A 23,664-nucleotide genomic window follows, 5' to 3' on the forward strand; every position below is an offset into this window, starting at 1 on the left:
CGGATTACACCTGATCATCGCTTGATAGCAACTGGGTTTGGAAAAGTTTGCTTAGTCAGCCTTAAGGCGCCGCCTGGCATTACTTATATTTCAATCTGTTAAGGGCATCAGTCAGGCATCGCATTCAGATTATGCCTCATCTGTGGAAACTAGTTTTCCTTAATTACCCACTCTAGGCCACTGATTATGTGTCCACCTAATTATTTGAAATATTAAAATGGCTTGATAACGCCAATGCGGCGAAGTAGTAGTAATATTTAATAATCAGCTAAATAATAAAATGAACTTTTTGCAAACTAGCGGCTTAATACCTATTAGACATATCATGTGATTATTGCTATTTATAAACTTAAGTTTCTATACCTTAGTTGAAAGTGGAAATATTAAAATATTTAAATATTTCTAATATGCACACCTATATTTATGTAGCACTTAATTTAGCCGCCCCATCTGTTGATCCCATCAAACAATCATCAGTATTCCCAATTCTTTGTCAGCCCCTTCATAAACCTATCATCAATGCGTGCAATCTATAAACCATCTGTTGATCCATTCACCCTAAATCTGTCGGCATTATCGTTTCCCCAACTACCTTGAACCACTGTGCATTCGAGGCGACAGTTGTTGGCTTTAACTTTGGTCACTCTGGCTACTGCTGCTACTGGGCAACTGGTGTACTGTGGAACTGGTGTACTGTATAACTGGTGCTGCTGTAATCGCAATGGCATCTAGTCCGTCAGGCCGAATCAACGTCTTATTGGGATTACGCTGGTGCAATGTTTTTCGCCGGCGGAGCGGGAGTCGTGTAATAAAAAGTATCTGGGTATCGCAGATGTCTATCCCGCGTCGCTGCTGCTTTTGGGCATTAATGAATGAATGGAGACCGTCTTAAGTAAAGCCGACTTGGCCAACTGACAGTGGAGCGCAGCTGGGAAAAGGGGCGGTAAGCTGGGAGTTTTCCCTTCGCTTGATTATTCTCCTGCTGCGCTCCACTGCGCGTCAAATTTGCGCTCGACCCGCCCGCATCCCGCCTCCGACTCCATTTCTTGATAAATTTCCATAAAATAAGAATCAAGCGAGTGAAGAGCGTGTAGAAGTACAAAAAAATTGACAATGTTGAGAGGTTTTTCGGGTGAGAGTGTATATAAGTATATGCAAATCAAGTAATTTGTCTCTAAAGCATTTGTCTGGCTTCCGAAGGAGAGCAAAAGATGCAGATTGGGCAGAAGCCCCCAGACGAGCCAAAGATGAGGCAGCCACAACTTCCGGTGTCAGTTTAGTTATTTTTTTTTGCTTTTTTTTTGGGTGCGTCTTCTGCTCAACTTTTGGTCTGGTTGTGTGTAGGGGGGAAAGATTTTATAAATAAATTACAAAACAGAAATGAGACACAAACGTCGCTGAAATAGTTGGGGAGAAGTCGTGGATAAACTAAAACTAAAAACAAGAGGAAAACATCGCCTTCGGCTTTGTTGGTGGGGCATGCAGGTGGAAGCTGTTATCGTTGTTAGCGTTTCGCAAAAGAGTTTTCATCATGGTCCATACTCTAGCGGATAATGGGTACTACCATATTCTAAGAAGATTGAACCCACCGGGAGAAAAATCAAATGGTCAGGAGCTTACTTTGCAAATTATAGCCTCAATTAGGGCAAAAAAGTCCGTGTACACTTAACTTCATTTCACATGGCCTGAATTAAGCGAATACTTAAAATTCAATTAATTTGAAATCATTCAAATTTTATTTTAAATGTAGTTTTAGGGTACATCTGCTTGCGATGGCTACCATAAATCTGTGGGTATTTTTATTGGAAATATTTGTCTGTATGTTCTCGCCTCGCTGTTCATTTCAAAGCCATTAACAAATGGCAAGAAGCAGCCAAATTATTATTATTTCTCTATAAAAATAGCTAAAATATGCTTAATTTAGTTGGCTCTGATGTGTGAGTGGTGGCGTATCCCACATAATTATTTTTGGTTAAGTAAGGCCAGAATTTAGCCGCGTGGTTGTCAAAACGCCCACCATGACGCCAGTCCACAAAAAAAAATCGAAAAAAAAAGACGAGGGCAGAGACAACGTCAGCAGAGGATGGGGCCAAAATATTGGGGAGTGGGGAAAACAAGACGAAATGGAAGCCAAAGAATTATGGTTGTATTTTCCTTATTTAATAAAGTATATTTATGTTTTAGTACAATTGTTTTTGGCCCGCATTATTGCTGTCTTGTGCGGCCATCACTCCTACACTATGAGAAATTCCCAGGGCTTTCGGGCTGGGCCGCAAATGCCCGGCACTGCGGTCCATAAAACCGCCCAAAAGCGTAAACCAAATTAGTTCATTTATATGTATGGAATACATATCTCTCGGCCCGGAATCCCTCCCAAGTTGGTCAACTTTTATGGCATTGCGGCAATATACGATTATTATAATTCCGTTTCTTTTTTTTCCTGGCTGGCCAAAAGGGTCAAGGCACTTGATTGGGGTTGGGCGATTTGGGTGGCATCCAGTGTCTGGTGTTCTTCAAGTGCTCGATGGTCCGGATTGAAATTCAGATATGAAGGTTAAGTAGCGTTGAGATATGCACTTGTGGGTGCTTGTGACAAGGATACGTTTTTGAGTTCTGTTTGTAGGAGGCGATATTCGGTTTGAGATAAATTTGTTTATACTCAATATTTGTTAAGAACTGTCGGCTCAAAAATGTCAAATTAATTAATTATTATGAGCATATGTATGATTCAGTTTGTTCTTTAACAGCATGTGAAAGGTTTACTATGTTTTCTCTACGCTTTACTTAAATTTTGTTGGCTGCAACCTCAGGAAAGTCTTCCTTCATTATTGGGGTATAAAAAGTAATATCTAATATCTAATACCGCGACCCATCCGCAGCAATATATTTTGGCCATTGCGAGCAGAGTAATGACCTGGGCCAACACAATAGATTCGAGTTTATTGCGCGCCTGGACAAATGTTGATAAGGGCCGAACTGTGACCGCGCCCCAACTCTCGGATTCTCTCATCCTCCGCCCACAAAAATCAACAAGCATTTCCCAAACAGAATCAAGCAATAAGCGACCAGCTCAAACATTGATTTTTTTTATCACTCTGGTGGCTTTTGGGAACCGAGTCGCGACTTTCCGTTGCCAAACAGAACAGAAGAGAGTTTCACCTTAATTTCGTCTTGAACTTGTTTCTCCTCCATTTACTTCACTTGTACAGGTAGTTCCTGTTGCCGGTTCTGTTTGCCGTATTTGTTATTTATTTGCCCAGCACTAAATGGAATTCCGTTGAAATCGGCTTGATCTTGATGTCTTGCTTTCGGGCGAAGTTTTTGTGTGTTGTACTGCCGCAGCGTTTCGTTTGCTCTTCAAGATCTCATTTTTCCAGTGGGATCGGTCGGCTATCGGTGGTGCTATATATTCTGAATGCTATATATGTATGACCCGCCACTCCGTCACTCAGTCACTCATTCACTCACTTAGATATTCAGTCAGTTGTAACGTGGTCGTCAACGCAATGCCAACGCCTCTTCACTTCGCCAGTGAGCCCATCCCATCGCCTTTCCCTTTGGCTTCGTCTATTTGCGGGTCTTAGGGCCTTCTGAGGTCTTCAACTTGCCGACACTGCCTCGTTTTCGTTTTCGTAGACAAGTGATCTCGTTTTGGCCCGTATTTCCTAAGATTTTCAATGTGAAGATGGATGGCCAACGTGGGAAAGCTTATGAGCATGATCTTGATGGATTATGAAAGATCATTAAAACTCAATGAAGTAATGGTGTCATCAAAGGTAATACTGTAGAAAGGACTACAAATTCATGTTCCATAAATATAAACAATGGTAATTATTAAATATGCATTTTATCTCGTAATAAAAGTGTCACATGTGCGCTTCTCTCAGTTTGGTTCTCTATAATGAATTGAATGCTTATCTCGAAAATACCAAGAACCTTTCTTTAAGCCCTTTTCAACGAAAACCTTCCACTAACCAGAATCTTTGTCTGAAATCTAATATCTTTCGGATGCTGTTTTGGGCCCTTTTGTTTTGTGACAACTTTATTGAAATCAAAACCAATCTTTTATGATGGCTTTCGTGGCAGCATTAACCCGATGCTGCGCATACATTAATGCACATTTTACGTTATGTCGCAGGGTAGTGCCTTCTTTCCAACAATGTAATGTAATATAATTTATTTTTTTGTTATGACCATCCATTCTGTGAGAAGGGATTTTCAAATGGTTTGGCACGTGATGTGGCCAGATGTTGCCCTAGCCCAGAATATAAGTACGTACAACTTTGGCGCTCGAGAGCTTTGAAAGAAAATCGGGAGAGTGACGAACGAAAACATCGCATGGAATAAAATGTGTAATAAAATAGAAATAACATTTATAGCTGAGACGTCGATATGTCTAAAAATAAAGGGAACGTAGCCAGCCCAGAAGCTGCCCCAACGGGGGCCCCTCCCCCTTCGGAGAACCGCCTCCCTTGTTTTTTAGCCATGTGCACGAGCTCCCATTCATGGAGGCAAGGCACCGTGACCTGCCTCAGTCCCCCTGCTTTTCCGCCTTTCCCCCGCCCCCCCCTTCCCCTACGATGTAGACAAATCCACTTGGCAGAGCAGAACAGACCGGAGCCCATGAAAAAAAAGGAGGAGAAAAGAGGGGAAGTTGGATGGACATTGATTTAAATCGATATTTTGCGGTTGAGCTCATTTGGCGTAAAATAAACTTGGCCCAAGTCAATAATCCCTTTGTTCACCCACTCTTTGCGGCATTTGGAAATGTATCCACCTCTACACTAATTTCCCCATCTTCGGCTTTTCACTTCACACTTGTTAACAAATTTTTCGTGTAAACAATGGGGGGTATCCACTGAATAGAATGGAATTGGAATTGCTCTGCCCGTATCATTGTTTATTGATTGCACGATTTGGTTTCCTAATTCATGCTTTTAGAGGTGGTTGGGAAAAAAAGACCCATAAAGATTGTTCAATTCCTAAAATGTGCATCGTAAAATTTGATTGGTGGTTTTCTTTGAATTCAACAGATTCAAATTTAAAAGCTACTTTTGGGGCTACTTTAATAGCTACATCGTTTACAAAAACGTTTCTTAAATATTTACTCAAATCAAATAGATAAATGGCCAAGGACTCTCCATTCAATATTATCTGATTGGTTTTTTTTTTCCTACGCTGATGAAACGTGACATTTCAAGCCGAACTCAAAGTGCTCCCTATCCATTCATTCATTCACTCATTTGATCAGGCTGTCATTCAATCGGTTTTATGGCGTTTTCTGTTTTGTTATCTGACGTTTCCTCGCTTCCTGCTCCCGCTTTTCCGTCCATCGAGCAGCTCCAACCGGAAGTCGTAATTAATGCGCGCCTCGGGGGCGTTTTCCGCTTCCGTGTCCTGCCACCAAAGAAGTCCTGCTACGTGCCTGTGTGTGCGTTTATTTATAGCAAGTGCACACGGTAGGACCTTTGCCGTGTCTCCGTGTGCCACCTGCATTCGAGTGGCCTACAAAGTGAGCAGTGCTGGAAATTAGAGGGGTCGGATCGGAGTCACCTGAGCCAAGCCCCGGCATGGCGAATCCTGGCCTAATGAATCCACGGACAGAGCGATGGAATTCCTCGATTGAACACGATTCGAGAATTTTTAATTTGAACTTTTTAAGTTCCAGGCATTTGAAGTCCTTTCAATTAGAAGCGCTTGAGGCTAAATACCGAAATACTTTGAAATTAATGGAAAATGTCAATCTTACTTTGACTTACCTATTCATTATTTACTGCTCTGTTACCCATTTAATCTAACTAAAGATTTTCTAATTGAAATGGTGTGCTCCTTGAAATCAATAGTTCTTGTTACAAAAATATTTCTTAAGCACAACTAACTTTTCTACGAAATATTCTATAGAAATTTCTCAATTTACGCAGCTGTTCATCAGCGAATTCTTTGGACGTTCAGTAAAAATATTCATACCATTTTTCCTTCTCAAATTTCTTATGCTCAATTTTCCAATTAAGTTTGACAAAACATGAATTTTGCACATTCCAGTTAATCTCATTTCAACGGAAATTGAATCGACCTTTCGGGCGCTTGGCCAACTTCCACAGATAAATCCCAAAAGCCCATAGACAATCTCCATCCTCTTTTATGTGTTTGTGCAAAAATATTTGCCAACTTCTGTCTGCCAACCAATACGCCAAGTTCTGCTCCAGAAGTTATGGCCAACTGCCGCTTTTTTTTTTCGTGGAGCTTGTCTAACATCTTTCTTATCTAACGTATTTTCGATTCCGGGGATAAGGCTGAGGTCAAATGCCTGCTTCTGTGATGGCCCGGAGCCCTTCACTTGCCGCCTGAGTGGACAGGACATGCTCCGAACCCATATTGCCCCTATATGTATGCAAGAAATTGCCCGGCCTTGGGCTCTGCACACGCACACCTGGAACGCCCTACGATCCTGGCCAGCTTTTCCCATCTCCTTTTTGGCCTTGCGGCTAAACGGCTAATTCGCCAAGACACAAGCGGCAAACAAATTGACTGGGTGGACTTGGGTGGCGAAAGGGGCAGGCCACCTGAATGGCCATTTGTAAGGAGCCGAATCGAAATGACATTTCGGTTTAAGTGAAAAGGCAAAAAAAAAAAAAAGGAGAAGCCAATTTCAAAGCAGCCGAAGCGCGACCGGAAGCCAGGAAAAATAAAAGGTACAGTGGGACCTCGAAGAAAGGAACCTATTGAATCATGGGAGTGGTTATTATTATACGAGGCAAGGAATACAGTGTGTGAGCTAGAAACTAAATAAATAATATAATATTGCTATTTCGCATAAATTATAAATGTAGTTCACTTCAGACCAGTGAACACTTTAGCCATAGAGGAGGCAGTTAAAAAGGCATGGAGTCCGAGGAATTTCTGGAACTGAAGCACAAGACAGAGCAAAAAGCAGAAGTCGGAGCAGAGCCAGAGGCGAAAAACAAATGGCTAACAATTGACTTGGCCAATAAAGCATAAAGCCGTTAAATTCGAAAATCAATAACTCCCCGGCCGAACGTTTCCGCCAATTGTGTCCTACATCCGTTATCCATTTCCCTCTCCCTCTGCTTTTGTGTGTGTGTGTGTGTGTGTGGCAGCGAGACTGTGGCAAATGAAGGACGACAAATTGCCAAACGCGCCACGAACATTAAACAATTTTGCAATTTGTTTCCATTATTTTAAGCTGCGCCAGTGCCTCGAAATGGGCGCCTGAAATCACCACCCCCAGCCACCTGCCCCCTGTCTTCCGAGAATCTTCCCTTCATAATTGTGTCAAGGAGGTTCATTCGCAGTCATTAGCGATGGAGGGCGTGTGCTTGTTAAGTTCTCCCTGCTGTCCTACCTACTTTCACGCCTGCACTCGCTCATCGTCATCAGCGTGGGATGGCCTTGCCACCGGGTCAGCTCCAACCACCCAAAGCCAACCCACCCGTGTGCTCTGTCATGTGTCATGTGAAACAGCTGTTAATGATACAAGTGTCTCAGCTATTTCGTAAAAAATTTACATTCCGCTCAGTGGCTCTGTGGCTCTGCAAGTGCCAAATGCGTAATGCCTCCTCCAAAGGCCATTTGTCCCAAATGATTACAAGATGTTTGGACGGGAAAGCATAATCCCTGGCTTTCCTCTGCTGTCGATTGGGTAACAGGCCGAGAAATGGATACATAGATGCGGTAATTGGAAACGATTTGGGTGACAAAACAAATTGGTTTCTGCTCATTATTCAGAATCATTTGATTTATTCGCTTTATTGATAAGACAAGGGGACACTTGCGTTCATTTGCTAGTTAACACAAGACACAGGAACATTTAATTTAGTAAGCTTGAGAGCGAAACAAGATAATATTTATTCGTAAATTGTATCGTGTGGTAAATTTGATATTATTTAATATGAAATATTATGTTAATTTCAATATGCGAACTTGCCGAAGCGATAAACGTTGTTCATTTGCATAATTTTATGCAGCTTTTAGTGTCCAGGATATTCGAAAATGTCACAGGTCGTCTGAGTATACTAAAGGTCACATAAATTCCAAATGGAAAATTATCTATAAATTTAATGAATTTATATCCCATTTATTCTACCTATTTGTTGATAAATTACCAAGATGATAATTGGCTTCGTAAATCCCAAGTAAATACGCAATTTTCATAAAATGTATAGATGGAAATAACATCTAAAGCTTTTAAGGCAAATCATGAATGGAAATTTATCAGGTCGTATGCGCATTACTTGATCCAATTTAATTAAACATAAAGTCGTTCGTATTAAGTGGTATTTCAATAACCCACATGCCATGCCATTTTATCAGCAAAGTTTACCAAGTGGAAAATGTTGGAAAACTCTTTGCCCAAAATTTTCGACAGCCACAAAAGTTGACGACATTTGCCTAACCAGATGCTGCCCGTCAGCCAAGACAATCTCCGGGCCAATTTGATAATCCCTCGGCGGGGCAGCAACAAGAACAACAACATTTTCGAGCTGTTAACACATACAAACCATGCGATTCCATACCATACCATACCATACCATCCCACCCACCAAAAACCAAAGCCACAAAAGCCTGCTTGCGTCAAGCGGAAAACTACGAAACTGAGACATCGCTTCAATAATCCCAGACTTCATAGAGCTGCTTGTTTCGTGACTGCTGTTCGTTGGCATTGGAAAACAGCAAGAGGAGTGCACTGAAATAAAATACTGGGCAGATTATATATATTTAACTATTTTTTATGACATATGATCTTAAACAGAAATGTAAAATATAAACATAGGAGTGGTTGTATACCATGCCGTATGTTAAGTTCATATAGAATCTATAATGAAATAGTATATAGTTAGTTTTAACTATGATAAGACAAAACATAACTAAATATTTTCTAGTAGATATATTCCCCTTGTAGCTTTTTAGACTGTCAAATAATTTCATCTAATCGATTTCACTGTAGACACGTGCTGTTTTTGAAATCAAACGGGATCCACATGCCCAAGATTGAGTGTGAGTGCGGCAATAAGTGAATGAATAAGTGAGTTGGACGGATTTGGGAGGAGGTGAGCCGAATGGGGAAGTGGAGAAGAGGTCGTGACACTGCCTGATGAATATGTTGAAATCAATCAGGTTAGCCAAAAAGCAAGGCACGTTACCAGTACTTTCTTTCTTTCTTTCGCCGCCTGCCTCACGATTGGCCCATGATATGTGACTTGGATACGTGAAAATTGCACTTTATGCAACCCCTCCCTCTCCCCCTAACCACCTCTTTTCCTCGAAAACGAGAAGACTTCACATCACGTTATGTCAGGTGAATACTTTCAGGTGTACAAGCTCCACGAGCTTTGCTGGGCTGTTGCATTTGACATTTCGCTGCTGTATTTATTAAAATGCAGGGGGGAAATGGGGAAAAAATTGTGAAAAGACAGCTCTGCCCGGCGGGCACTTAATAAACTCTCTCGTTTTCCTCACAACGAATTCCCTTTCTTCCCGTGAACTTGTTAAAAACTCATTATTTGGCCGTCGTAAGTCAACATCTTTCTTTCTTTTTTTCCTTTTTTTTTGGACCTCGTGTGTGGGGTATGTGTGTTCACGGTATATCAATTAAAAGTTTCGCCCTAAGTTGTAATCAGCCGAGTGAGTTTCTTGCCTCAAAATGTGTCTGTAATGTACTTTCGGTGTCTGCGTTTGTGTTGCCTACTTTTGGGCGTACCCCAGTGATTCTGCTAATGAGTCGAGCTGGCCAAAAAGGATTCCCCTGCTACAATGTTCTCGCCTTGTTTTCCAATACATTTGATGTCGGCGCCATTGTTGTGATATCCCAGCTCAAAGTGTGAAATTAGTCGGTTAATGACGGTACGAATTAGTTGGATTAAATGTTGCCCCAAGTGATGTTCATTCCCGCTTGGCTGAGGAGCTCAGCTACAGCTACAAAGCGATGGGAAATGCAAATATTTTCTTTGAATATAATGCTAAGTGGTGTTGCATGCACCAAAGTTTCCAGTTTGGCATTAAATATGCTTGGGCATTGACTGAAGCATGAGGAAATCAATTTGCTAATGTTTAATTTGTTTGCAAATTAAGTCTGAGCTCTATTAGAACTTAAAACCTTTTCATTCATATTATGATTTGCAAATATATCGAATGAAGTGAATATTCTGAGAGCTAGCTAGAAGACCCTCATTGCTGTGAAATCTCACGTCGAACATCAGCAAAGCTTGCATGCGTTGCACAGTCGGATTCCGCACTTAAAACTATCTAGAGACTCGTACTCGCGCCTTATCAGAGCCACGTTGCCATGGTAGCATTGGTTGCTCCGGGTTGCCAAGTTTTATGAATGGATATGTTATCGCTGGCTGTCCAAAGCGAAAGCGTTTTCATGAATGTACCATGAGTGCCCCAGCCCCAGCCCCAATCCCTGCCCCCCCATACTAAATCGAAAAAATAAAACAAATTGATATACCGCTGTTGCTTTTCTTTCATTTCATTTCATTTTGCCGTGTGTGCGTGACATTTCGAGAATCACGTTCAACCGCAACCGACGGCAGCGATATCCCGATATATCGATGCCTGGGTAGTTATGGGTGCCGTGTCTATATGGATGTGGATATGGGTGTGGATATGGATATGGGTATGGATATGGCCACGCACACCATCGCATCGCATGTGCATTTATAACGATCTAACTAAATGGCTGGCACATGCTTATTCCTACGGGGAGCTCAGCTTGATGTTTTTTGTTTAAGGTTCTGCTTTAATTTTATCGATTCCCTGGCATGCTAACGAGTGCAAAGCAATAGCATTATAAACAAGTTAAAAACAGCAAAAAAGTATCTTAATTTCTATATTAAGAGCTACATTTTAGGTGAGAGCATTGAAAATTGTTATTTTATTGCGTAAATTAAAAAAAAAAGAGAGCATACACTGCAACAGAAAATCAACCACACTCATAGGCAATTTCCATTAAAATATTTAACCGTACAAATATGAAGTCACCCGTACGTATACGTATTATTTTTTAATATGCGCACGCCCATTTCTTTTTACTTTTACTTTGTGTTAAATGTAATTGAAATGAGCGACAGCGTCGGCAAAATAAATAACGCCAAGCAATTTTATTTCATTGTGCCGCCGTAATTTCTTTTCAATTAACAATAACGAAACGGAGCGAAATTGGTAAAAGCCAGAGTAGCAATGGCAAATGTGGGGAGGGGGGTGTAAAACTGGGCTGCTGTAAGAGCTGCAAATTGCTGGAGTCTTTAATGCGAATGCGAATGCGACTGCGAATAACAAATGCATTCACAAATTGTGTTTAATTTCTTCACAAAGGAGAATTTCCTTCGTCGCAGGGGAAATTGCAATAACAATCCACCTTTCATTTAAGCCCTCGGAACTGGGACAATTTGCAGAGCTTAACTTTTTTTTGCCAGCGTTTGTTTGTTATTATTTTTTTTATTTGTAACTGTTGGTCAACATTTTCGTTCTTGATGCTGCTCGCTTTTTGTTATCGCCCATCATCAGACTTTTGCTGTCTTTTCATTTATTTCTTTTCACTGCTCCGCACAATTTCCGCACTGACATTTTACAACTGTCCACGGCACGAACACTTGCGGACAAAATAATAGCAATCAAGATGTTATCCGCAGATTCGTGCAATTATCTGGGGGAATTACATCTGTAAGTGGATATTTTTTGACGTTTTCATATCGCAAAGTTTGCGCGAAATGCTTGTTTAAGCTTTGTGTTTTAGGTTTGAGTTTTGCTTATTGTTTTCATAACTAATCGTTTTGATCAAGTAATTGAGTTTACTTTCGTTTTATTTTTTGCAACATTTATTTGCCTAAATCCTACTAAATCCGAGTGATACAAAGATGAAGTAAAAAATAGGTTATAGACAAGTTATTTAATTCCTACTTCATAACTTGTAAATGTAGTTTACAGTAGTTATACCTATTGTATTGCCCGCAAGTGTATGTACTATGTGTGGTTTCCATTTACTGATCTCTGTCATTGCCCCGACGTCATCCATCGCACATAGATACTCACACTCGCAGCGCCACGTGCATAAACATTTCTCAGCTGCCTTTTCTCTCTGTTGACACAAATCATTCGCTGGAAGTGTCGCTCCCGTTTCCATTGGCCCCTCTTCCTGTCCCGGCCCCCAACTGCCCCAACCACCCCGCAGCCCCTTCCTGATAGCCATTCTTTCTTGACAACTTTTGTGTTTGGTCTTGGTGTCCAAATGCATGGGCGGCATGAGCTGGAACCGCTTTCGTATTTCGTATTTCGTATCGGTTACACTTGGATGGGATGTGGAAAGCTTCTGACGATAGCGAAAATGTTTGCTCGGCTAAGAGTTCTGGGTTCTTTCCACATGCTAACTGAAATTCTTACCCATTTCGATGGACCGAGAAGAGGGAAGGGGAATGTGTGATCTTTTCGAAATTGATTTTTGTTTGTCAAAAGCAGTCGTGAAATTCCATGGGAACTTAAACGTATTTAAGAGCTATTAATTTCACTATAAGATAGGTTTATAATAATATGGTATATTCTGCAAATATTTAATATAGAACAAAATATTTAATCCTTCAACTGCTGGGCAAGTTTGTGTCTCGAGCCAAATCAACATTCCATAGTCGAGCATTCCTAACCCAGAAAAGAAAAACGATGGAGAACAACTTTATGAACATTTTTGCACTTGTCTATTTGGTTCACTCCCAAACAAAGAAAATATGTAATTCAAAACATTGTTCAAGTGTTCCAGTTTTTAGTGTTCGAGTGTGTGTTTATAAAACTTCTGCGCCACATAGGAAGATAGCCGGAATGGAGAAAAGCACACATAAGAAGTAGAAGTCGCAGGAGGAACTTGACCATGTCGCTAGTCGCTAGCCGTTGTTTGCCAAGCCGTTAATGGCACTGTAAAAAATTGCCAGTAATCAAATAATAGTTTGAAAATATTTATATAGTTAGAGAAAGTTCACTTCTTCTAATATTTGTTTCTAAAAGTATTATAGAATTTGTTAACTTATCAGTTAACTTCAACTTCAATTAGTTAGTAATTAGAGTAACTAGTTATATGTAAATCCCCTTTTCCTCCAGTGCATAGCCCATTCCTTTTGTCTCTCCCTGTCATTATCACGGTGCAAGTTGATGAGCTGTCCCCCGGCTGCTCCTTTTCCACATCCATCGTGGATTCAGCTAGACACCACCAAGCTCGACTCTGCTCGCCTAATGGATGTCTCTTTGTTTGGCTGGGATCTGTCGTATCTGGTTTTTTGAAGTCGCATCTATCCGTACGCCACTCCAGTTCTCCGGTTCTGCGGACTCCTTTTCCGTTTCGCCCCGTTTCCGCCAGCCAAGCCATCGAGTGAAATTGCGCAAGCAAACAAACACATCCATTTTTCCAAGCGTCCTCTTGTTGTTTGGACTCAGCCAACTAGCCGCACTATCGGCCATTGGCACTGACCCACACAGGCGCACATGCATACATACATATATAGATGGATAGATACTTTTGGCAGACGTATCTATGTTTTATCCCTGCACTGCCACAACTGCCACAACTTCCTCAACTTCCACACTCCCGCCTTCCGGTGCGGAATAAATTTGAAAAAATCTTTTTGCCAGCCATTTACTGAACCATGTCAGAGCCAAAAGCCGAAATGCTGTCGTTGGTGGCGTTGAAATCTAAACATTATGCAAATGCTCTTTGATATTATTGAGGAGTTCGCCCAGTGTAAACAATGTAGGCGGGATTGATCAATTCGTTCGGTGGCGATGTTCGAATGGGTTTGTCCAAAACGAATTTGTTGAAATTTGTTTCAGTTTCTTTGACATGTTGTTTTTACTCAGTGTGTATGGTGGAAAGTAAATGGATTTACTTGTGAATTGAATAAATATTGTGGCAGCAGATTAAACGGCTTTAAGCCAACTGCAATGTCATAATAGCTTCGATATAAATCTACTACTGTTTCCATCATTAATAATAAAAGTTCAGTATGCCTGCTTTTCTCTCGAATTCATTTGTTTTCCATTTTCCATTTCCTTATCGCTGTGATCCTTCACCCAAGAGCTGCATTTCGCAAACCATGCCAACTATTTGATCCCATTTCGAAACCAGTTCCTCCTCAGCCATGGCCAATCCATTTTTGCACCATTGCCAAATAAAGGAGCAAAACATATGCAAAAAGAGAGACAACGAAACCAAACAGTAAAAGCAAATTGAAAATTGTGTCATAACACTAAAAACGAGTTGGCCTAAAACCTGAACCTATCCCACCAATCCCGATGATCATGACGACGCTGATGATGGTGATCATGATGGTGACGGTGACCATGGTAATGGGGAAGTCTGTTATGGAGGACCTGTTTTTTTTTTTTTTGTTTTTTTGTCCAGCACCGAGCTGAAAAGGCAATGCCATCGGTCTGTCTTCAGACTGTTAGCTGGATGTTGAATTATGGAGGAGCCTGTTTGCGAACTAAGTGGGTCGGTCGACTTGGTCGTGGAGTGGGGAGTAGTGGAATGGAATGGAATGTGATTTGTGGATCGAACAATGTGTGAAAATGGCCCGACAACAACTTGACTTATGTGCCTTCCCGATTCTGCTCTTCTCTCTTTGCAGCGAATGTGTTTCAATAATGTTACTGCCTTCGGGGCGTTCGAATAGTGATGTCTATCCGCTACAAAATGCCGCAAACACAACAGCAACATCGACCGGAGGAGCAACATCAGCTGGTGGCGCGGGTGGAGCAGGCGGAGTTGGAGGCGTCTGCGGAGGCGTAGGAGCAACATCCAAGCACAAGCCCTTGCTACTGACACGAACATCATCGCCTCAATTGACAACGCTGCCGACAACAAATGGCTCTGTTGTCCATGCCACGCCCACCCGCTCCAACGGATGTCCGCTGCCCCAATCCTCCGGAATCCCAGTGACAATGGCAACAACAGCCACGGCAATGGCTACAGCAACACCAGCCACAACTGGATGTACGTTAGTGGAGGGTACAGCATCGACGGAGCTGAGCACTGGGCTAGCAAATGGAACTAACTGCGGCACCGGGATCTATGGGCCACTTCTGGGTCAAAGTCATGGGGGCGTCATCGCTGGCATGGCCGAAAATTGGCCAGAAATTGATGGACACTTGGAGGCCATACAGGAAAAGCTCAAGCCCGGCTGGAGTGTTCATGTGGGCAAGGAGGGCAGGCTCTACTATTGCAAGTGAGTAGTGAATTTCGATTCGAAGGAAATTGAAAAATATGACTTAAATGGCATAATATCGTCAAAGCTTAGTTTGTTATTGAAACATATGATCAAATTGCGCCAGCAAACTCTTTAATGGTTTTAAATTGTGCAATATGGATTACAGTATCTCACAGTTTGCCCAATTAACAAAGTTTCGTGCACTTTTAAATTACTGCTACACAGAATGAAATTTATTTCCATTGCCAATTAGGATTACTTTCAGAACTCTCGAGATATTTTAAATGATATATGGCCTGTGCCAATTAAGCGTTTTCTGGGGCTTAAAGAAATATAGCTAGCAATATAAATAAATATATATGTAAACGGAACTAAGATTTAAAGGCTCAATGTCTTCATTTTAATAACTGAACTTAAAAATAATTATTTTTGCACTGCAACATTTATTATTTGCGGCAAACTTTCGTTCGTGGTTTTTTCAAAAACCACTCTAATAACCTCGACATTTTTTTTTTTGCCTTTGCCACGCACAAAAAGGAATATTTAACAAAGCAGAAAGTCGGACATTTATTTAGCCATTAGCATGGGCAAAGTTTCAGCATTTCAATGCTGGCCCACTGGCGAACTGGAAAACTTACAGGATGACAGACTGCCTGACTGACTGACTGACGGAAGGACGCCAGGACTTGGCTCCTTGCTTGGCTATGTGGCTTGGACGCTGAATGGGCGACTGAATGCTGGGCTCTCTGCTGCACATAAATTGATTATGCACGAAATTCTATTAAATAATTTTACACTTTGTTGCACATCAAACTGAAAGCGCACAAAATGCCATAACCGAGTGGAAAGCAAAAACGGGGCAGGGTGCAGCAGCAGAGGCGGCACATGGCACATGGATGCGGGACTGGGTGACTGCCACTGGGGCGATAGACTGAATGAGTGAACATAGCCGTTTGGATTCCATGTTGGGTGCCCATACCCATGGCCAAACCCATTCCCCCGCCGCCGCCAATCCTCCGCCCGCCGAGAGTGTGCAAAAGTGCAAAACTAATTATCACAATTGTGTGCAGTCAGGAAATGAAGAAAGACAGCAACGGAAGCCACCAAGGTGGTGGCTGATGTGGGTCGCAATTGGATTTAGCTGGTGCTCCGGCTCGAGGGTTCGGGATCTGCCCGGGATGTCACAGTCGAGCTTCGATATAGTTCAGTTTTCAGTAGTTTATAAATGAAGTAGTAACCACTTTTAAACACTTTAAATATCAAACAATAAATAAATTGAAGAGCATTTCAAATTTTAATTCGAATGGTTCACTTGCTCGAAGCTCCACTGTAGTGGCTTTTAAACGGGCTGTGGACTGAGGCTAGGTTTAGTTTTAGCTCTGCGGCCCGATTATGGGTTGCTGTTTATTGCAAAGTCGAGCAAATAACCCAATTAGCTCTGATTAATGTCAATTGGAATGCATTTCTAGCTCACCCACAGGGCCGAACAGACATCTGCTGTTGTGATGGGCGTGGCCACCACGAAGGGCTTTCCCGGAGGTTGTGGGGTGGGGCTGCTTGCTGGCCAACAGATGACCGCAGGTTCAGGGTCAACGTGGGAGGCGGGTCAAGTGCAAGTGGGCGAGCTATTGCATGATTTATAAATAGAGAAGATAAATAGAACGGTCAAGTATGGGATACAAGCAGAAGCTATTCAATTGGGGTAACAAAAAAGTAGCTAAGTGTTTATTATACCTAAGCATCCATCAAAAAGTTTGAAGCTTAAACGGCATGTTTGAATTCAGGCAGTATATCAGGTTTATTATCAGTAATTAAAGATTAAACACATTTATGGATTCTATTTTTTTTGATTATCTGCTAACAAAATAAGCAAATACAGATACAAGATACTTTTCCGCTGTATTTATCGACAGATTTCAGCTGACTGAGCTATGGTAACAGTATTTACAAACGCATTCTTATAGAAAAGTCAATATTTGGTCAGCTCTTTTATATTTGCCATGTTGAATTACTAATGTCTCATATCTAGGAATGCGAAATGATAACAATTGCAATTTATTGCATAATCTCTGACTTACTCATGAATAAGTGACTGTGAAAAAGGTCTAAGCCCGAATATAATTGTTTTAAATATTTATTTAAAATTTTTCTTCAGTCACATGACACAATCTGCGGGTTGGCTGCCAGCTTGCGAGGATTGGAGCAAACACGAGGAGCTCTCGTATGGCTGGGAGCGTGCCATAGACTCCAAGGGTCGTTCCTATTACATAAAGTGAGTATTCCAACATAATATCATTATATGATAATCAAATATCATATCATATATCATCCTAAATAGCCACCTGAATAAAACGACCACGTACGAGGCACCCGAGTGCATACGCTGGGATGAGCATCCTCCGGAGCCACGACAGGTTCAACTCCAGCGGAATGCCAGCCTGGGTTTTGGATTCGTGGCTGGGAGTGAACGACCCGTAATCGTGCGATTTGTGACGGAAGGTGGTCCTAGCATCGGAAAACTGCAGCCGGGCGATCAAATCTTGGCGGTGAATGGCGAGGATGTGAAGGATGCGCCGCGCGATCATGTCATCCAGCTGGTGCGAGCCTGTGAGTCGCAAGTCAATCTCCTGGTGTGCCAACCCATGGCGCACTGCGTCCTGCCTGGCAGAAAATCCACACTTCTTTCAGCGGGCAAGCGAGCCAAGCTGAGATCGCGTCCTAGTCGAGTTCGATTCGCCGAGAGTGTCTGCGTCAACGGAGCTCCACTGTTTCCAGTATGCAATATATTAAGCTCACTTTTCACATTGATTTTAATTTGTCTTCTTCCTATTTCAGCCGTCGGCCTTCTCCCTTGGTGACATCTGCGTACCCCCGATGGCCAATGTGCTGAAGGTGTTCCTCGAGAACGGGCAGACCAAGTCCTTCAAGTACGATGCCACCACCACGGTGCAGGACGTGGTCAGCTCGCTGCTGGACAAGCTGTGCCTGTGCTGTGGCGAGCTCTTCAGCCTGGTGCTGGAGCACGTGAAGAGCCTCAAGCGCAACAAGCTGACCCTCCTGGATCCGCAGGAATCGCTGGCCAGGGTGAGGATAACTTAATATACTTTTGCTCAAGTCGAAATTGCATTTATTTTTGAATTTCCGCTTATTTTCTTAACTAGATTGCTGCGCGTCCGGGAGCGCACAAATTGAGGTGCCTATTCCGCATCACCTTCGTGCCCATCTCGGCCGCGGAACTGGCGCAGCGGGATCTGCATGCCCTGGACTATCTGTACTTGCAGTGCTGCAACGACGTCAACCAGGAGAGATTCGCCCCAGAGCTGCAGCCGGAATTGGCCCTGCGCTTGGCCGCCCTCCACATGCACCAGCACGCCCTGGCCAACAACTTTGCGCCCGCCAAGCTCACCGTCAAACTAGTCGAGTAGGTTGAGCCGAATCCTTGAGACACAGCCTTTTTATAAATACAACATTCTCACTTCTTTCAGACGCGAGTTCGGACTGGAGCGCTTTGTGCCAGTGAGTTTGTTCGAGGGCATGAAGCGGAAGGAACTGCGCCGGCTGATTTCTCACTTCCTCAAGCTCAACGCGGAGATGACTGGCTCCTCCAGCAAGGTTCTCACACAACTGCAGGTGAGCAAAAGGCACTTAAAGTAGCTTAAGTCATACAAAAATGGAATAGAGAGAAATTAGAATATCAAATCAGAACTAAAATCGTTCATCATTTGCAGGCCAAACTCCATTATCTAGATATAATCGCTAGCTTACCAAGCTATGGAGCCAAATGTTTCAGCACAAACCAAAGAGAGGGCGTCGAACGCGTCCTGCTGGTGAGTCCACGCTTTGGACTCAGCCAGATATCCAGTGCCCGCAATTCGGTGGTAAGTCTATCTCGATTCTGTTGATGGTGGATAACTTCTATAACTTATTGCCCCATTCCAAGCAGCCCCAGCCTATTTCCGCCATCGAGGACTTCACCCATGTGGTGGTGAATCGCGAGGACGATGTCACCTGCAGCGTATCCATATTCATGCTCGGAGATCGAGCAGTAAAGTTCATAATGGAGGATCGAGATGGCTGCGAGTTTAGCCTTGTCCTAGGCGGCTACTACCGACTGCTGACAGGTGAGGAATTAGAGGATCTATATTTGCAATGCCATTATTATATCTTTTCTACTTCAGGTAATGTTTTAAATATTCTGCGAGAACGGGAACCGAACGACGAGGACAATGCGCCGGGCTTCCTATCCCAGCATACAGTGCTCCCAGCGGGATGGAGCTACCTGCTCCCCTTCCACACTCGAGCGCACAGCGTTAACTTCCTGATGGCGCCACCCTACCATCCGCTAGTCCAAAGGGGTCAGCTACAGCAGCAGTCCTCCATTCAAGCGCCTTCCTCACTGCCCTACGTCATGGATCTGGATTTGCACAGCGTGATGGCCACCGAGCTGCTGGAGGAGGCAGCCAAGGATTCGGGACTGAGTGACAGCAGTGGCAGCAACTACTGCGAAGGACGCAGCCATTTGGGCAGCCATCAACTGGAGGCTAAGAACGAGCAGGTTCTGAGGAGGGTTCAGGAACTGCAGCACCTAGTTCAGACCTCAGAGCAATATCTGAGTGAACAGGAGCAGGGCGGCGGCGGAGGAGGCGTGGCCATGCTGGAATTCGATTCGGATTGCGATAGCCTCAACAGCAGTAAGGTTTCATCGACGGAAGGGTCGCAGGGTGGAACGATTCTGGGACCTGGCGCTATCATTCCGTCAGGACATCCTTTGAAACATAGCGATTCCCTGACGCTATTGGCGGAGACCATTAACCACGAGTTGAGTGGCATAACCCAGGGACTGAACGCCATACCCGAGTCTGCTCCAGTCTCCACATCTGCTCCTGCGACTCCAGCTACGCCCAAGCGAAAGCCAAGTCTGTGCAGCACTTCCAGCCCGAGACCGCAAAGGAAACTGAATGGTTTTAGCCAGCTATTGAGTGACTTGCAAGCCCTGGGCACCGATTTCTCCCAGAGCGAAAGTGATTCGGAATCTGTGGCCTCACCGGCGCAATCTCCTACAACCAGAAGACCGCAGATGATGCTGCTTCAGGCAGCGGGATCTTCCGCTGGATCCGGAGCACCAGCCAAACAGCAACTGTCGCAAAGGAGCAGCTTTGGCTTGCACAGTCCCGATGGCACACATTTCGGTGCCGAAACCAAGGACTACAATCTAAGGGAGTATTTGCAGCAACTGAAGGAGATTAGCAATGCGGCATCGGCGGACACAGATGTTGCTGCCCGTCAGCTCTCCGAGATTTATGGATTTGAAGTGAGGGAAGATACATTCATTGAAACCGATACGGATCTTATAGATCTGCGTGCCATTCCGCCACCTCAAACCCCCGATGAGTTGGATTCCCTGTCGCTGATGAATGCAGCTCCCCCAAAGGGATTCGAAGGCAAGGCTGAGGAGCTCGACAGTTTCCTGCAGCAGATAATGGTGGCACCACCCACGCAGAAAGCGACACCCGCCAAGGAACTGACGCCCGAGGAGATAATGTCTTTCATCATACCACCACCGCCCAATTTGGAGCAACAGCAGGTGGTTGCACCGGTGGAAACCGAGTGCCTGTATAGCAATTCTGTTCAGGCAAAGAGGGAGTTCTTCCAATCGGTTGCCAATGGCAACAATGGAACTGGTACTCACTCACCCCACGTTATCGAGTATGCCACTGTGGAGAGGAAGAGCAAGTTCAGCTGTTGTCCCACCAGCAAAAAGGAGGAGCAGCCAGGTCAGGAGGAACTGCAACCACCGCCGAGAACACCCACTACAGAGCAACTTTCCCCGCCGCCGGCGAGACCACCGAAAAGTGCCGAGCTCCTGCAGCGCTATTCGCCCAAAAAACAAGTGCGTATAGCCGCAAGTCCAGTGATGCAGCCGCAGGAGCGGCGGGAACTCTGTCCGCCACAACTGCCGCCGAGAGGAAGTCCCACGCTGGATGGGAGCCAGAGCAGTCCCACAAACGCGGTGAGTGGTCCCAAGAAACCCCCGTTGCCGCCCATCGCCTGTCGCCCGCGTCCTTCGAACGGAGTGAATTCTCCGAACTCCTCATCACCCGGATCAGCACCACCTGCCCACTACTCACCACCCATTCCGGCCACCGTTCGTCTGCCCCACTTGAACCAAGCCAACGGAACACTTCCCCTGCTCCCCAAGAAACCGCAGCAGCTGCACGGCGAGAAGTTGTTCATTAAAAACGGTCACCTAATCGATGGCGAGGCGCTGTTGGCCAAAACAGATGTGGCCATGGCCGGCCTGCTAATTAAGTTGGACCAGGTGGCCGCCCAGTGTTCGGTGGCTCAGGCGGCGGGAGGAGGAACCTCCATCGACGAGGAGAAGTTCCAGCGTGCTAGGAACGAGCTCACCGAACAAACGTTGGCCCTGGTCACGGCTAGCAAATTCCTGGTGGCCTCCATGTCGGACATGACATTGATTACGCTGCCAGAACATCTGACTTCCTGCCTGACAGCCATTCGAAGGATAACTGAGCTGGCCCAGGATATGACCAGGCACACTTCGGCTCCGTTGCAAACCAGGAACATTGTGCTCAAAGTACACGATGTGGCGAGTAGTTTCAGGGAGCTGGTAGGCGTGGAGATCGGACCCATTGGCGCAGGACAATTGGCCCTGCAGGCCGAGTGTCTGGCCAATGTTCTGGCTACTCTGCTGCGATCCCTGCGCGTATTCTCTCCATAACCCAGAGAGATCGATGGCAGCGCAAATGGAGAGACAATCGAATGCGACGACAGAAGTGAAAGTGGAAGTGAAACCCGAAATAGCAATTTATCCAGTCCCGACATATCGCACGCTCGTCTGTCTATGTGTAAAACTCCTTACACCACCTACGTCTAGATGTGCATGAAGCCCCAAAAACATATGCACGCACATATTAATCCAAAAATACATCGACTCTCGAAACTAATTTACAGGTAAAGGGCCGCGTCAGAGAATCGATGGTCTGATGGCTCTTTAGGCTTAGCCAGGCTTTATCCTCACCTGCGACTTATATCGAATCTGGAATGTGGCAGCTCATAAGAGGGGATCTTAGTCGATGTGGTGGAGTGTTTAAAGAGCTTGGGGATATATTTTGCTGAAATACATATCGCAACTATTATGTGGACGCACAGATGAATGGCAAGGAATATTTCAAACGGGATAGAGCCTAAATATCTGTAACATATCTTAGACTTGCAAACTTTCGAAAGAATATTAAATTTTATTATAGTTTTCAAATTAGCATGGAACGTACAACACTACATATCTACAAATGTGTGAATTGTTCGGTTTTTTGCCACTTGCAATATTCTTTTTTTCATTTTTCGAAATTGCCATATCGTGTTATATATCTCTATTCTTTAATCGTGCCACCACATCTCTAGGACCTTCTAAAAAATATTTCTAAATAAAAACGATAAATTATCATAAAAACACTCTCTTAACTTAACGCATGCAACTAACTCGAATTTCTCTCTAATCTCCTAAAACAAACATATATTTTTAACTATATTTATATCACTCTCGAATCGTTAGAACTGCTCTGTATACCAAGTCCCTTAAGAAAAGAACTCAACCAATTCCTCAGCCCAAAAGAGGAACCCCATTTAATGAAACACCATGACTTGATTATCTAGACCAATTTATATGAGAAACTTACGGAAATATGTTTATTAAATTATGCTATTAGTATATTTTCTTATGTACATAATTTACACACATACCTAATACCATATACATATATACAAGTACTATACATATAAATACTATAATAAAATTGACCAAACAATAATCAAAATTTTAACTTGTGATATAAAAAAATTGAAAAAGTAAAAGCAAAAAAATTAATTATTGAAAACAAAACTTTTACATTTTCTTTGTTTAACAACAAATGTTTTAACAGAATTATTTTATACGTTCGTTGTTGTTAGAAACGATCAACCTTTTTGTTATTGTTTATGTGTCATATCTTTTGTTGTAGTTGTTGCTGAAGTATGTACAAGAATGCGCATTAAGTTGTAGCTTTAACTAATTATATTATGGTACACAATATGATTAAACTTTAATCAAAGTAAGCAGAAACTCAAGAATAATCCGTTTAAATATAACTAATCGATAATCCATTGTTTTCATTTTGTTTTGGATTTTTCGTTGAAACAAGCACACACGTATGCATAATAAACATAACCGTATGACATATACAAACAAGATATATACAAATATGAACTAAAATAATAATACCAATTAAGTAAAACATAATCAAATGTACAATGTAAAACAATGTAACTGTTTATGATTTAATGAAAACAAATACAAAATACATATGAAATTGTATGGAATTAATTCAATAAATAAAACCAAAGTAAAATAAAGATGAATAGTAATTCAAAATGTTATATCCGGATTTTGTGGCGATAATCT

The 23,664-nt window shown here is 43.1% G+C and overlaps 1 protein-coding gene across 3 annotated transcripts in view; it reads left to right on the plus strand.

The window, feature by feature from the left end:
* LOC6728030 overlaps positions 1-23,572 on the plus strand; it is a 28,895-nt gene extending 5,323 nt beyond the window's left edge. The window contains exons 2-11 of one of the 3 annotated variants that reach the window (XM_039295359.1): positions 14,628-15,224; positions 17,362-17,478; positions 17,545-17,980; positions 18,042-18,290; positions 18,368-18,627; positions 18,692-18,836; positions 18,935-19,084; positions 19,147-19,327; positions 19,385-21,216; positions 22,179-23,572. In XM_039295359.1, coding sequence (XP_039151293.1) covers positions 14,644-15,224; positions 17,362-17,478; positions 17,545-17,980; positions 18,042-18,290; positions 18,368-18,627; positions 18,692-18,836; positions 18,935-19,084; positions 19,147-19,327; positions 19,385-21,216; positions 22,179-22,211 — 3,984 coding nt within the window. In that variant the 5' untranslated portion in view covers positions 14,628-14,643 and the 3' untranslated portion in view covers positions 22,212-23,572. Of the gene's footprint in view, positions 1-14,627; positions 15,225-17,361; positions 17,479-17,544; positions 17,981-18,041; positions 18,291-18,367; positions 18,628-18,691; positions 18,837-18,934; positions 19,085-19,146; positions 19,328-19,384 lie in introns of all 3 variants that reach the window. The other 2 variants (XM_016176700.2, XM_016176701.2) reach the window with 2 other exon arrangements.
* Positions 23,573-23,664: the final 92 nt, after the last annotated feature.

This window comes from Drosophila simulans, chromosome 3R (genome assembly GCF_016746395.2).
Source record: "Drosophila simulans strain w501 chromosome 3R, Prin_Dsim_3.1, whole genome shotgun sequence".
In the NCBI taxonomy this organism is placed as follows: domain Eukaryota; kingdom Metazoa; phylum Arthropoda; class Insecta; order Diptera; family Drosophilidae; genus Drosophila; species Drosophila simulans.